The following is a 15829-nucleotide window of genomic DNA, read 5'->3' on the forward strand; positions in this document are numbered from 1 at the left end:
TTAATAGTTTTTGGTGAAGCATGGTATTTTGCATTATTAGATTGTAAAAATGCTAGCTTTTAAAAGTGTTTTCTAGGAATACAATTGTAATAGTACAATATGTTGCTATAACTGTTTTAATGTTGGAATGTATCTTCAGTTTGTTTTATTAGGCTTTTCTTAGGCTTCTTCCATAAAGTTGTTGGTTTATTAGGACTGCCTTTTGGAGACATAATTTTGTCAGCACTTGAAGTCAAGCCATTTGTACAACATGGCTGTTATAGCAGCACTGTTAGCTGCTACTACTACTGCCATTTGTAGGAGGAGCATTGTTAGTTCGCTGTAATACACCAGCAGAAGTTATTTTTGGAAGTGTATTTTTAAGGGAGTTACGATGTTCAAAAAGAGGAACTATGTTGTTATTTTGTTGAATAACAGGGCGAGTATTGATTTGAATGAGAAGAAATATTTTCAGAAAGTGAAGTGGTTTTGAAATTATATTGAGAGTAGTTGTTAGTTGTAGTTGAATCTATGAAAATCCGTGCATAATTTGCATTGCTACACCAGTTGTATTCTACAAAGATTTTGTTTCAGGTATATTAGTGCAGTAGAACTATATACCAATCAGGTATACTGATATACCATTTGTGTATCACGTTGTATTTGAGTACCTTTTTTCCTGCAGCAACTAGATGTAAGTACTGACATGAGTTGCGAAGCATGCGCATTTTGGGTATCACGTTGTATTTGGTGCACCATTTGTATTTTTGCGCATATTTTGGTTTAGCCATATTAGTGCAATACAACTATATACCAGTAAGGTATACAAATATACCATTTGGGTATCACCTTGTATTTATGTACCTGATGATGTACAATAACTGCATGTAAATGGCTTCCAATTTGTTTTACTTCAATATAGACATGAGCTGCAAATCGTGCCCATTTTGTTAATGATGTATGTACAAATGTTGTATTTGCGGCACTACTTCTATTTCTGCACATATTTTGATACCAATAAGATATACAGATATACCAATAAGGTATACAGATATACCACCTAGGTATCACATTTATATTTTAGCATCTTTTTTCCTGTAGCAACTAGATGTAAATGCATCCCACTTTTATATACTAAAATAGAAAATAAACAGATTCTTATTGAAAACACAAGTAGCCATATAAATTTGTTGCCAAAAAGTAATTTGGCAAAGAATCATCATACCAAATATATGTCTAGTGCAAGAAATGCATTTTATTTCTTTGCAATTCAAATGCTATGGTTCTACGATATATGAGTTCTATAAAAACATTGAAGCATTATATCAATCTCTCTTTGGAATATTTCGGCATGTTCTCCGGTTGTGTCCTTTTTTCCCGCATAGTGCACATGTAACTATATTTCCTTCCCAGCCTCCTATGCCTCTCTTCTTTTTAGGTCTTCCTGGTTTGATTTTTCCTTTTGGTGGCAGTACCACCTGCGAAGAGACATGTTCTGGAATTTGCCACGTTGTTTCATCAGGCAAAGGATTTACTGGTATCTCATATGTTTTCAGCAAGTAGTCTATGTTGTAGTAATCCGAGCAACACTTGTATGAATCCATATGAAATTTTTGTATAACTGTCATTGCATGTGGACATGGAATATCGTCTAGCTGAAACCTCCCATAAGTGCAGTTTTTTTCATGTAGGCGTACCACATTTCTTGTTTGGCCATCAATTACTAAATGCAAGAATTCAGTTGATGGCAACACCTAGTATAATATTAATTAAGAAAAATCATTAGCTATATGAAGTAATAGTATTTTTTAAATAACAATATTCAGTTGTTTAGTGAAATCACTAAGGTAAAAAGGTAAAACTACAGTACATGCAGTATTTTTATGATTTTGAAAATGCATACCGTCATCGTATGTGATAAGATAGTTTTATCTGCCAATATTTTTTCACACTTTGCACCAATCTTCATAAATGATTCCACTGCATCCTTTCGATTGGTGTAATTCCATTTTTGAATCAATGTTGTCATAAAGTCAAGCAAATTCACAACTGGGAGGTCTCTTGCGTGCTTGTTTGCTACATTTACTGATTCCGCAATATTCGATGTCATGGTCATGGTTCTATTTGCCTTGGAATGCGCCCGGGACCATTTATCATATCCAATATCCATCAGGTATGTTTTCACTCTACTATCAATAGCTTCTAACTCTGCCATATGTCTGTTGAATTACTCAACAGTGTATGCTCTTGCTAACGCAAAGTATACTTCTTTGATTTGTTTTTGGCTCTTCCTGTAGTTTGTCTTTATGTTGTTCCACAAATGGAACATACATGCACGATGAGGGACTTCTGGATAGACAATTGAAGTTGCTCTCCATATACCATCATGCTTGTCTAATACGATGCACATTCCCTCTCTTTGTCCATAGGTTTCTATGAACTGCACGAAGAACCACTCCCACGATGCATCATTTTCCGAATCAACAATTGCATATGCGAGGGGTAGAATTTGTCCTGTAAACCCAAAGAACAAAATATCAATTACAACACACTATATTAATTTAGCATTTCATATAGTAGTATAGTCATAGGTAGGTGCACGTGTGTAGCAAAATAACTATATACTCTGTTGTTATACTTGTATACCATACTGGTATCATATAATATTTGAAAATATTTTTTGTTTCTTTAACTGAATGTAATTGGATTGTACACACAATATTAATTTAGTATTTCATACAGTAGGCAAAGGTAGGCGCATGTATGTATCAAAATAATTATATACTCTGTTGGTATACTTGTATACCATACTGGTATCATATAATATTTGAAAATCTTTTTTGTTTCTTTAACTGAATGTTGGATTGTATTCTTACCCTCTGCGTCTTGCGTGGAAGCCGTGAGTATGGTCCCTCTATATGTTGACTTTAAAAAACTTCCATCAACTACAACTGTTGGCCTACAATAGATCCATCCTCTAATCGATGCATATATAGCTATGAATGCATACAAGAAGCTCCCAACTCCTTCAGTGTGTAGTCGTGTTACTGATCCTGGGTTAGCGTACTCTAACATATAAAGATATGTTGGTATTTTCTTGTATTACTCACTTGGTGTTCCTCTCAACAATTGCATTGCTTTTTTTTTTTATCTCCATGCTTGCATGTAGCTTAAGTCCATACCATATGCTTTTTGGATATCTCTCAGGATATCTGTTGGTGTATATATGGTTTTTGTCAACAAGTTTATCTTGTACCACAGCTGCAACAAAAGCTGAGACAGCTTGCTTTTGTGAACAAAATCTCTTATCAGTTAAACAACTGTGGACAGAATTGAAATCCGTCACTTTGAAAAGATTTGATGCTCGCAGGTTTGATGCTTTAATTCTCCAAGTGCATCTTTCATCCACGCATTCAAGGGTATACCTGTTTATAATACAAATACAGTTATGTATCATGTTTTATTGATAAAAAACACACACAAAAATCCGTACAATTATATACTCACATAGTATACTCATATAGCATACCTATATACTCTGTCAGTATCATATTTTGCTGATAAAAGACATAGACAAAGCAGCACAATTATATACTCACATAGACAAAGCAGCACAATTATATACTCACATAGTATACTGATTTAGCATACATACATACTATATTGGTATTATGTTTTACTGATAATAACAAAGACAAACCAGTACAGTTATATACTCGCATAGTATACTATTATAGAATACTTATACCAGTATCACTGATAAAAAATACAGACAAACCAATACAATTCCATACTCGCACAGTATACTGATTTAGCATACTTATATACTATATAGGTATCACATAGTCTTTTACTTGAATACATGCAGACGAACCTTCTTGGGCATGATTTATTAACCCGATATTGACATTTTTCTCTAACAGCATACTGTTTCATAACGAGAGCCAGCAGGTTCTTATCTTTGTAAATTTGTCCTTTTTCAACTTTTTGATAAAATTGATCAGTTATGATGTTTGCATCATCAAGTTCTAAACTGGTGTCATCTCCTTCTTGCACATCAAACATACAAATCATATCAGTGCTTTCAAATTGTGCAATTTCAGATGAAATTGGAGGAACATCGAAACTGGAGGTGCTTGCAGCTATAGTATTTTTAGCAAACGACACACACAGGGGAAGTGTTGTCATCCCTGCACTTGATTTTTTCAATTCCATGTAAACACTAACACTCATATCACTGCAAATTGTAATTGGTGAATATCCTTGAGCAATAGCATACTGAATAACTATTGTGTTACTGTGCTTTTGCAGTTGCTTTGCAATTTCTCTAAGAAGTTGTTCAAATTTCCAAAAGGTCTTTATTAGAATTGCATCAACATGAAAATTTATGAAATTATTGTTATCATCCCATTCTCCACTATGTTGCAGCAGAATTGGTATATTTTCCATGATTCGGAAGTTATAATCACTTTTATGTTCAAAAGTGAATCTCAACAATGCAAATTTCAACAATGTTGATGTCAAATATTGAATTTCAACAAAAGATTTTTCGAAATCAAACCTCTAGATCTCCAGATCTCGAAACCGAGAATAAAATTTTCAGCTAAAAGTTCAGAAGTTTGAGCGCTAAACTTCTGTAATACTTATAATTTTTGACATTCTTCTTTGCCAGCGAAATCAAAATCCGAAAACAAGATGTGAATCAGTATCTTCGGTCTGTTTTTTCACACTTAGCGATCTTCAAATTAGGGGATGTCGGTGGAAATCTCAATTTTGTGCGCTTATTTTCGGAAAATTTGAGCAACTTTTGGGTTTTTATAGGTAGGCCATTAAGCGTGGGGTAGTTATTTTGATATACCCATTTATTTATTAAATGGGTAGGAGATTGTAATTATTTAATGGGTAGAATTCCTTTATGAGTAAAGCAAGATAAATAGTTTCACTTTTATATGTATTCCCGTGTTTTCCCCTTTTGTTTAGACAAATATAAGTCATGATGTTAGTAGTTTACCTGTTTACGTCATAGCTAGCTTTATATTCATTTATCTCGTGACTATCGAATATCAGTTAAAGAGTCGAATCAAATCGATTCCCATGAAGACTCCTCAAGGGAACTGCCTAAACTTGAAAATATAATCTTGCAGCTTTGGATGTTTTTGTGAAAAATAATTTTTCCTCCGTGACACATTTTATTTCTCGAGATTTAGAAGGTGTAATGTTTGACCAATATTTTAGAATGTATTTTATTATATATTGACATAAGAAAAATTGTACAACTATAATACATTTCGTATAGTTTTTGAACATTTATATTTTAGTTTTAAAATACGAAATTGAATTAATTCAATTAGCTTAAAAAATGAGTTAAGTTAAATATTCATAAGCAGAATATGTTGTATAAATTGAACTAGAGGGAGTACTTGATAATAACGGAAAAAAAAAACTGAAATGAATAAGGAACTCGTAGGAACGGCAGCCGGTGCGGATTCTGTCTGAACCCGCATAATTTCAACCCACCCTGCCCGGCCCCGCATAGGATTTAAACTCGCATCCGCCCGCCCACACTCTACTCGCATTCACCCGCCCCGCCCCGCCCCGCAAATTTTTTAAATAAAAATTCTCTCTTTTTTTGTGGTTTTTTTGCCAATAAATATTAGCCATGGGAAATCCTAATTGTTGTCTCATATGTAATTGTTCTGTCATTAGTTCACTATTTGTATTTTCCATGGCATTACCGTATACAATTATTTTTATAACTTACAATGGTTCTAGAATGACTTTCATCTGCAAGTATAAAATCTATGCCAAAAGTTTGTTCGTTGGTTCCAACTTATGCTAGCAAAACAGTCTTGGCTTTTGATTGATGGTTCCTAATTTAAGACTGCTCAAGAACATAGTATTAGCCTTTATGTCTGTTAGTTAAAAAAATTAAATCCCCAATTTGCGACCCGCCCCGTGATTTTTTTAATTTAAAAATTGAATCCGCCTGCCCCGCAGCCGTAAATTTCCAGACCCACACTGTCCCGCACCCGCACCGCCCCTTTCGACATCCTCAAGAAGAGGGTTGTGTGATTCTTGAGAATAAATAGGCTGGAAATATGAGACGAATGAGTTAAACTTGACAGAGACACTACTTGAGAACGAGTGAATACTAATAGTGAAGATCAATATACAAGGATCAAATGGTCAATGCACTGATATATAATGAGAATCGCCACTTGACTACACATTAAAACCAGAGTCCGTGACACCACAGTTTTGCCAGAAAGTAAATCCAATGAACTTTCACGGATTCCCAGTAGCTATTCTATCCATGCCCCGAGGCAAATTCAGCATTTAAACTATATGAGTTTAACTTTTATATCATTAGCGTTAACCTATTATATTATTAAAGTTATGTGGTCATATAAGCTTTTAGTAAATTTTTACACATAAATTTATATTCCTAGTCGAAAGTTACGGATTCACATGCACATGATACGGGAAGACTGGATCCACCCATCCCCTGCCCATAACCCATAATCCATACCCAATAGGCCAATCACACACACACACCTACCTATATATAAACCCCTTCATCTCATGCTTTTTCCCTACACACACAAAGATTGAAACAAATCGATAAGAAGAAAAAAGAAGAATTCGAGATGGAGCATTATTACTTGGCTAAAAAAACTGTGGCATTGGCTTTGGTTGCCATTGTGTTAAGCAGTTTTAGCATAGAAGTGTCGCGGGCACAGGGAATATGTAACGTATCAGGAGAAGGTTTAATGTCATGTAAACCATCCGTAACACCCCCGAACCCCTCGGCGCCGACAGCCAAATGCTGCAGCGCACTGGCACATGCAGACTGGGGATGTCTTTGCTCTTATAAGAATTCTCAGTGGTTGCCTTCTTTAGGAGTTGATCCAACACTTGCAATGCAACTCCCTCAGAAATGCAAATTCCCTAATCCTCCCCATTGCTAAAGCACTAATTAAAAATTAAACTCTTCCATTTCCATGAAAATTCCTCACCGCGTTCCATTTGACAGGGTCTATTGGAAACAGCCTCTTTACCTTCAAAAGGTAAGGGTAAGGTCAGCGTACACACTACCCTCCCCAGACCTCACGATGTGGGATAATAATGGGTATGTTGTTGTTGTATTTCCATAGTATACGTTGAAATTAAGTGTTGGTCATTCAATTAATCGGCCGTAGCTATATTTGTACGCCGTTTATTGCTTTAATTATTAGTGAAAGAAAAAATGAAAAATCAAAACAGCTAGAGTACTGTTTAAAGTGGGGAAAAAAACATAATTAGGCAATATTTAAGAAAAAATTTCAGAATCCTAACAGGAATTAGTAAGTAACAAACTAGCAACTAATTAATTACAGTGACTAAAACATATAATGCTGGAACAAAAATCAAATTTCCACGTGTGTGAACAGATTCTAATAAAATAAAGGACCGAAAATCAGTCCTATTAATTACCGAAAATTAGTCCTATTAATACTCATCTCTACCAAAACTTTTAATCAGATTATACAACCCATTTAATTACCTTCAACACACATCTCTCCTCTAACATTGATGTCACAACCAAAAAGCATATATGTATGAATCCTCCAAAGGAAAGTAGCACTTATTTTATATTTTTTAGTTGTTATTTTCGTATATACAGTAATAAAAATATAATTAGATTAATGAAAAATCATAAGTATTTTATGGATCTGTAAACTTAAAGTTATTTCCATAGTAAATGTGTTTGTTTCAATATCCTAATAGTATATTTATACACTTATATGTTATTGTTTGTACATAATGTACATCAAATATAAATTAAAAATATATCACATATATATGCGGAGTATATGTTTCAAATGTCAAATATACTTAAACTATATATTGATCACATCAAGTATTTATAATTTTACATTAAATATATATAATACATATCTTGAATATGTATATTTGTTTATACGTTATGTATACAAAATTATACGTTGCATAGACATAAAACGAGTTCGGTATAGGCGAATATACACAATATATTCATTACATATGTATATATTTATAATTACATATATATATATATATATACACCCACACACACACACCTTCAAACATGGAATAAAAATGTGAATTTACTTAGACTTTGTTTGATATAATAATAAAAAAGGGGATCCTGAACTTTCATAAAAACTGCAAGTATATATTAATGATGGGAGAGAAATAGGGACAAATTATTATGGTTCAAAATTAAATCCTCAAATTGTGGACTATGTTTACAAATTTGAGGAGTACTAAACGTACATGATTTTGAAAAAATGCTGTAATTGTATGAATGTGCTCTTTTTGGAATAAAACAAAAATAATGATCTATTTAATAAGTAACTGACAATGTAAAAAACCCTTTAAAAGTGTGCCCAATTGGGCTTTGTCTGATCATTCACTAAAATCCCAATCAAAAAATTGAGCCACATAATTTCGAGCTGTTTCTTCTGTATACATAATTTGCTGTGTGTGTGTATATATATATATATATATATATATATATATATGGTCAGTGGTCACACTGGAGGCTGGAGCAAAGCACCATCTCCAAGCTAGAACATTTTTTTGAATATATCACTGTATAGTGTTTTGGGTTACCAAATAGGCACTCAAACATAAGCGTATTTAAAATTTAAAATTCTTACAGTAACCTCAAGTTAATATATCTCAAGTTAATATACGATAATAATTGAATTTATAGTTTAATATTTATATATATTTAATCAAGTTTTTAATACATATATAGAAAGTATGAATAAAAAATCATAAGGAAGTATTGTCCGTCTCGGCACCCGAAGGCCTTGATAAATGACAAGTCATATGGTAGGACTAGCATAGAAGGTAACTAGCTCTTACAACCTATGTTGGCTCGGACTCACCGAAAATGTCACCAGGTGCGTGTCTGATCCTCTCAAAGTAGTACATTTTTGGAAGATCCGACACGGGTGCGACAAGATTTTGGAGAGTCCGGGCAACATAGCTTACATCAGAGATGGTGATTTTACCAGCATCCAAGAAAGTAACTTCATAAGACTAAGCGTGTTCTGCTGAAAAAAGAAAACACAAAAATACAGAAGCCTAAGACATAACCATAGGACAACTGGAAAAAAGACAACACAACTGCTCCTTAAAGAGAAGAAACATGGAATTCTATTACTTTTTGATATTCCAAGCGTGGGATGACCGAGGCCCGGTTGCAATTCCCTCATAGTATTGGCTGTCAAGCTTTCCCTTGTTCCATTGTATGACAAAGTCAGAGAATAAATCGCGTGCAGTCTCAGACGAAAGATCTGAGAAGAACAAATTCTTCTTATCTTTCAGCCAAGTAGCAAATTCATTGTTCTTAGAGAAATAATCATCTTTTGATAACTCTTCAAACTTGTTTTTCTGAGAAAGAAGGTAAAGCAAAATAATTAAAAATCAAAGATAACGAATAAAGCCCGAGTGAAAATGGATGTCCTGCTTATTTTCACAAAGGAAGTCATGAGAAAGAACAGAGGCAAAAACAGTTACTGCTACTGCTACAGTCTAACAACTTTTCAAGTATTAAAGAGCTCTGATAGTGTGGACGCCATTAACAATTCACCACACAGAAATTATTGCCCTTCTTGAATCTGACAAGTTCTCTTCAAAAGAATGATTCCTCCATATATGAATACCTTGGTTTACTTCACAAATATTTTATATCTGCAATCAAGACGGCAATGGTCCAACCAAGATTTCAGATATCACAACTGAAGAAAATGGAACTCCAGTATTTTTCCAAGTTTACAGACTTATTTCTAAGCATCAGCCAGCCACATATGTAATGAAGACTCTCTACAAGAATTAACATAGATAGCTGAAAGGTCATACCACAAGAAAGCTATATCTAACTATCAGTTCCAGCCAAAACGGAAAAAGACGAGCAACCTATTATATTCAACAGATTCAACACCAACTTAAACCAATGCTACCTACATACAGCAACAAATTAGTGCGAAGGATAATATCTACGCGAGCAGATAACAATTTTCCTTCCACGAGATATGATACAGAGTAAAATGATAAGCTTGAGAATGTTATTTGAAGCAAAAGAAATGTAGGTATTAAACAAGAAGCACTCACCGATTTATCCTTATGTTTGTGGCTCTTGGTTTTGTGCTTTTCCCCTGACTTCTTCTCTGAAGCAATATCAGTGAGTCAGCGTGTCTAACATAACTTCTAGCACCAAACCAGTAACAAAAAGGGAAACCATTTAATTTAATTGCAAACACATCTCCCCATGTATAAACATACAATATTTAAAATTCAGAAACGACCACTTGCTATAATAATCATACAAAATAACTATAGTGGTATATGTAATGATCCACAGGATCAAAACTGCATTAGTGAGTAATTTCTAATGAATAATCCCCGGTTCATCAAAAGAAAAACTATAGTGGTATAAATCTATAAGCTACCAACAAGATGTCACAATGAGTCACACAAAATAATGGAGTGAAACCTAATAATACCAAGAACAAAGGTTAGTAACATGAAGTAGAACCAGCGATCCAGCCTTTGATCCTTTGTTTTCATTGTAAAAGATTGCCTAAAATCTAACAGATCATTACTGACAAGTCACAACTCTATCTCTAAGACTATTAGTTACTCCATCACTATATAAAGAGTTGAAAGAACCCAAGGGAACCTAATTCTATTTGAACAAAATGTGCACAGCGATCGAAGACCTTTTCAGTTATTAGAATAAGATATCCTAGCTTTGACTCACATCCGTACATGGATTGCACTCTAAGATCTTGGAGTTCAGTAAATAACACCATTGTAAATGGAAGATCTGAACAGAGAACTCCATTTCAAAGAAGAAGGCTTAGCGACTAGCAAGCACCCATCATTTCCAAAGGCAAATGGTGTTCTAACCCATCATTATTGATATTGCTTTACCAGGTATATTTTCTGACTCTTGGCTTGCTGGTACTATCTTTCTGGCTCTGTTGTTGTTACTATTCTCTTGTCGCATGTCATCTTCTTGTGCCGAGGGTCTATCGGAAACAACCTCTCTACCCCCAGAGTAGGGGTAAGGTCTGCGTACACACTACCCTTCCCAGACCCTACTTGTGGGATTATACTGGGTTGCTGTTGTTGTAAATGGTGTTCTAACTATTTGCACATATGTACCCATCATTTTTCTCCTTTTTCTTTTTTATATGTGTTTGTGTGCAGCCCTAATTTATTGTTTAGTTACTCAATAAATGGCAGATCACATAACCTACACATAACTATCAATTGAATTGGAAAACAAAGCAAAAGGATTGCTGAGCAACATAATACTTGCTTTCCATTTTCAAACTCATTATACTAATCAGTGCAGCAAACCCTAACAGCAACAACATGAAATACTAAATAGCAAACGTTTTACGGAACTAAACGAACCCTTCTGAGAGCCCAATTAAATAACAAAATCCTTAAATTTTCATAAAAAAATCAGTAAATTCTCAGCTTATTTTGTAATAATACTGAACAGAACTCATATACAAAATTTAAAACAAAAATAAAAATTGTGCAAGTACCTTCACTAGAATGGGATTTGGATTTATGGGATTTGTGCTTCTCCTTCTTGGATTTGTCCTTCTTTTCTTTCCTTCGGTCTTCATCCCCTTTGATATTATGGCGTTTGCTTTTCACTTCATCTAGACACAAACACGTATAAGCTCATATATATTCAAAAATTAGCTTTTGGAAGACACAAGAAAGGGAAAAAACCTCGTGGAGAAGAAGGCGAATTTCTCTTATGCTTCCTCTTCTCCTCCGTCGTCTTCTCATCCCTCCCCATTTACTCGCACCTCTAGAAGAGTTAGCTCTTCCCCTTTTTGCTATATAGGTCCTTTTCACTCTTTTCGTTTTTGGTTTTCTTTTAGAAGATATAAATAAACAAACAAAACAAAGAATTATAAAATCATTAGTTCCAAAATAAATATTTTTTGTGAATTTCTTCTCTTTTTTCAAATCAAAACAAAGTAGTATTCTAAATGTGAACTTTTTGTTGGAAATCTAAATATGGTTAAAAATTAGGTAATTGGCAATAAAAGTGATATAGAGTTAACCAACAACAAGGTTTACCTAGTGTTCTTTATTTTGGTTCAAACAAAATCTTAACAACATATTTTTTTACCTTTAAAATTTAATAATTTATTGAACTCAATTTTTTAATATAAATTTTACTGTAACAAACATAAGTTTTATTTATATTAAATTACTAAACTCTATTTATTTATTATTTTTAATTTGACTTGCACTAACCGTTAACCAAAAAAAAAGATATTAATAATTTCATATAGAAATTTCAAAATTATGGAAAGAGACTAAACTAAAATAAACAACAAAAGAAGAGGAAGAAGAAGAGCATAACGAGAAACCAAGAGATTTTCTATTTTGGTGCATGTGAAAGTAGAGAAGCGGGGTGAGATAAAGCTGTCTGCATTTTGAAAGTGAAAAAAACCTAAGAGCCCGTAAGGACGTAAAAAAAAATTTCCTTTTTTTTTTTAAAAAAATTTTACTTTTTTGGAAATCAGCGTTTGTTCATAAAATTTTCAATTGTCACTTGAAGATGCATTTTGGAAATTTTTAAAAATTTGAAAAACTCTGTTTTCTAAAATTTTCGCTCAAATCACTCACAAAACTTCAAAACAACCCAAAATTATATTCATGTCCAACACAATTCTAAATTTCAAATACCATTTTCACCATATTTTAAAGTTTTACCATTCTTATGTCTAAACGCCCACTAATTGTGCTGGAGCTTGGGTTCAAACGCACGACCATTCGAAGAGTTGACCCACTTACCATCCGGCCGCCGCACAACTTTGATTAAGGGGGTTCAACTAGTTTAATTTTATAGCAGTTTTGTTTCTTCGAAAAATAATTTTCACATAAAAATAGTAAAAAATATTTGAATCTCCTTGAACCTATGTGGACCGCCCCTGTGACATTGCACAGTGCACGAACAATGCTTCTGGTATTTTCTATGGACCAAAAACTTTAGCGAAAGTGTCATGTCCTCTTATGTTTTATACTTCAATACCACACAAGAGGGGAGGGTGAAATGTGTGGTGTCCAATTTTTCGCTTAACCTGATTATTGAAGGACCTGGTTCTTCTATGTGTTTCAACTACTACTGTTGCGGAATAATAATTACAGAAATTAAAGAACACAGAAATTTTACGTGGAAAACACCTGGCTCAAAAGGTAAAAAAAAAAGACCTACTTTCCAGTAGGATTTTTCCAAACTTCCACTAAAATCACTGAGCCAAAAACTGCATTTACAAAAACTCTTTTGTAAACCTAGGATTAACTCTAATCCCGTTGTAGCACACAGCCTCAACTGTTGCGACAACTTCAAGTAACTCTAACTTGAAAACTCTGAGTACCTAATACAATTGCATCTAGATAAGCCGAAAGGTACAATATGAAAACAACTACTACAATTAAACTAGAATAAAAGACAGACACTTGGAACTGGTTCTTCTATCTTGTTCAAGTAGCTTCAGGTTTGCACGCTTGAATCACACACAAATTGCTTGCAAAATTGCCTTGCTATTTTGCTCTCAATTCACGTTTAACTTCTGCTTATGTGCGTTACCTGTAAAAGAGAAGAAGACTGATATTTATGGAGTTAGTAATTAGAGATTGACTAGACTTCTGATGCTACTCTTCCTTGGTGGAAGAGTTCTAGTTGATCTCAACCTCTAACTCTATCCTTCTCTTAAGCCTTGTTCTCTTTGAGTAAGGAGTCTTTCTCCTTATCCAATATGCAACCTTTTCGATCAGGATTAGGAGATATCACTTCTGGTAAGTTAGGTTTATCTCCTTCACGTGCATCTCACATGCTTGAGTTGACCATATCTGTGCTTCACTAGGATGGACCTGGTCCATGTCTGAGTTCCTTTGTCAATCTTCAAAACTCTCCTTTACTTGGGCCAACAAATTCCCCCTTTTTGATGATGACAAACTCTGTGCTTTTCATTCACTTCGGCCCTGTCAGAACTCAGCTTATTCATCAATACAAAGTTAGAAATTTTTCACTTATCATTAAGGACCAGGTTCATTAGGTTATAAACATCACTTATTCAGAATATAAAGCACAATATCTCTTCCCCCTTTTGGCATCATCGAAAAGTTGCATAAACACAGCGTGATCCCCAGAATTTTACAAATTACTCATGGCTATTGGGGCAGCTGCAAGTGCAATCATGGATTAATCATCAGTAATCAACCAAAAACATATTCAAACTATCAAGGAAAAATAAACAATCAACAAAAGAAAAAACAACAAACTTCATTGATAGATAATATGATTCTGCCACAATCCATAAAAAGAAACAAAAACAGTTAAAACATGAGCAAAACAAGAAAAATCCCTAATCTAGGTCACTGAAGGATCTAGACAACTATCAAGGAGTGAAGGCTAAGGAAATTAAGGCTTGGAAGAACTGGAGGGTTGGGTTTTGGCTTGGAGAAGGTGCAACATGTCTTGAAGAATGCCATCATTCTTCTCCTTTTCCTTTGTGAGCTCAGTTTTGAGAGCATCTCTCTCAGATTCAACCTCTGCCAAACCAGTCTGCAGCCTAGCTATCTCAGCATCATTTGCCCCACTCTCCTGCAATAGAGCTCTGACCTTGCTATTTATAGGCGTCTTCTTAGATGAACCAGGTTTCTTGGGAATGGCATTAACCTCATAGTCACAAGCAATCAGAGTGTTTATTCCAAAATGATCTTTGCTTGTGGTCATCTCCCACTTCTTCAATGGCACCTTACATCATGCAAGGACAGCTGTGAGAATAAACCCATAAGGAGTGGCATGGGCCTTGGAGCCATTGATAATCCTATCAAGCAGCTTGATCATAAATGTAGGCCAGTTGATCTGCCTTCCACTTTCAAGACACTCCATCAACACCAAATCCATGTAGTTAGCAATGTCTTCTTTCCTGCCTAGGCAGCAGACACTTGTTGACAAATTCAAACAGGACTTTGTGGCATGGATTCATTTCACTCTTATACACGACCTTGGCTTCATTCACATCTGGGACATCATAGAAATTCCTAGTGATGGCAAGGGCAGTGGGAAGGGAGTGCAGACTTGGCCATTTTTGCCTTGTGTAGTCATCATACCCTTCAGAGGGAATGTCAAGGATTTCACCCAGCCTTTGTGCATCAAATGACACATGAACCCCTCTCACTTGGCTGGTAACTCTGCAATCCTTTAACTCTGCATTGGCCAAGAACTCTATAATCTCATTCCATGACAGCCTGCCATCCAACTGAAGGACCATGTCCTTCCAACCCTGAGCAACAAGAGCATCAACTAGTCGAACCATCCCTGGTTCCTCCAAATTCTTCAGAAGTCTACCCTTCAAAATGGTTCGTTTGCCAAATTTGGCTAGTTTGTCTTGTTCAGCATCAGATTCACTCACTTCTTCACCACTCCATTCCTCCTCCTCAGTAATTCTAACTTGCTTGGCTTTGACAACAGACCTTGTCCTTTTAGCCAATGAAGGTTCAGCAGTCTTAGATACAGATGAAGACTTCTTGGAAGAAGTCTTGGGCTTAGGGGTCTGTACCTCCACAGTTGTATGTTCTTCCTGATGGACCTGTTCCATCTCATCCACATCAACAGCCTCAGCAGGCTCTGCAGCCTTGGCTTTCCCTTTGTCCATTTTCTTCTTTTTGCTTTCAGCCATAACTTTTTGTAACTCATTCTCACTCTGCTTCAACATACTCCTTGTGGCCCTTCCTTTTGGTAGATGAATCTTAGCAGTTGTTGGAGAAGCAG

At 34.9% G+C, this 15829-nt stretch overlaps 3 protein-coding genes across 3 annotated transcripts; 1 reads left to right on the forward strand and 2 right to left on the reverse strand.

Annotated features, from left to right (window-relative positions):
• Positions 1–1304: 1304 nt before the first annotated feature.
• Positions 1305–2194, reverse strand: LOC109242244. The gene is made up of 2 exons (XM_019409098.1): positions 1883–2194; positions 1305–1733 (listed from the first exon to the last, which is right to left on the reverse strand). Exons 1-2 carry the CDS (start codon positions 2192–2194, stop codon positions 1305–1307), a joined length of 741 nt encoding a protein of 246 aa, XP_019264643.1.
• A 4432-nt stretch (positions 2195–6626) lies between these two features.
• Positions 6627–6947, forward strand: LOC109242245 (putative lipid-transfer protein DIR1). The gene has a single exon (XM_019409099.1). The coding sequence runs from the start codon at positions 6627–6629 to the stop codon at positions 6945–6947; it is 321 nt and encodes a 106-aa protein (XP_019264644.1).
• Positions 6948–8781: 1834 nt separating this feature from the next.
• LOC109242253 (pre-mRNA-splicing factor 38B) lies at positions 8782–11902 on the reverse strand. The gene is made up of 5 exons (XM_019409110.1): positions 11764–11902; positions 11571–11690; positions 10123–10178; positions 9173–9402; positions 8782–9062 (listed from the first exon to the last, which is right to left on the reverse strand). The coding sequence occupies exons 1-5, from the start codon at positions 11831–11833 to the stop codon at positions 9041–9043; spliced, it is 498 nt and encodes a 165-aa protein (XP_019264655.1). The 5' UTR covers positions 11834–11902; the 3' UTR covers positions 8782–9040.
• Between the last annotated feature and the right edge of the window lie 3927 nt (positions 11903–15829).

The sequence above is a fragment of the Nicotiana attenuata genome, unplaced genomic scaffold, assembly GCF_001879085.1.
Source record: "Nicotiana attenuata strain UT unplaced genomic scaffold, NIATTr2, whole genome shotgun sequence".
Taxonomy (NCBI): domain Eukaryota; kingdom Viridiplantae; phylum Streptophyta; class Magnoliopsida; order Solanales; family Solanaceae; genus Nicotiana; species Nicotiana attenuata.

Coding starts and splice junctions, on each gene's coding strand:
- LOC109242244 (XM_019409098.1), bottom strand. CDS start 2,194: ATGGCAGAGTTAGAAGCTATTGATAGTAGAGTGAAAACATACCTGATG. Junction 1,734..1,882: donor TCTTATCACATACGATGACG/GTATGCATTTTC, acceptor ATATTATACTAG/GTGTTGCCATCAACTGAATT.
- LOC109242245 (XM_019409099.1), top strand. CDS start 6,627: ATGGAGCATTATTACTTGGCTAAAAAAACTGTGGCATTGGCTTTGGTT.
- LOC109242253 (XM_019409110.1), bottom strand. CDS start 11,833: ATGGGGAGGGATGAGAAGACGACGGAGGAGAAGAGGAAGCATAAGAGA. Junction 10,179..11,570: donor CAAATCCCATTCTAGTGAAG/GTACTTGCACAA, acceptor ATATTGCTTCAG/AGAAGAAGTCAGGGGAAAAG. Junction 9,063..9,172: donor CACGCTTGGAATATCAAAAA/GTAATAGAATTC, acceptor TTCTTTTTTCAG/CAGAACACGCTTAGTCTTAT.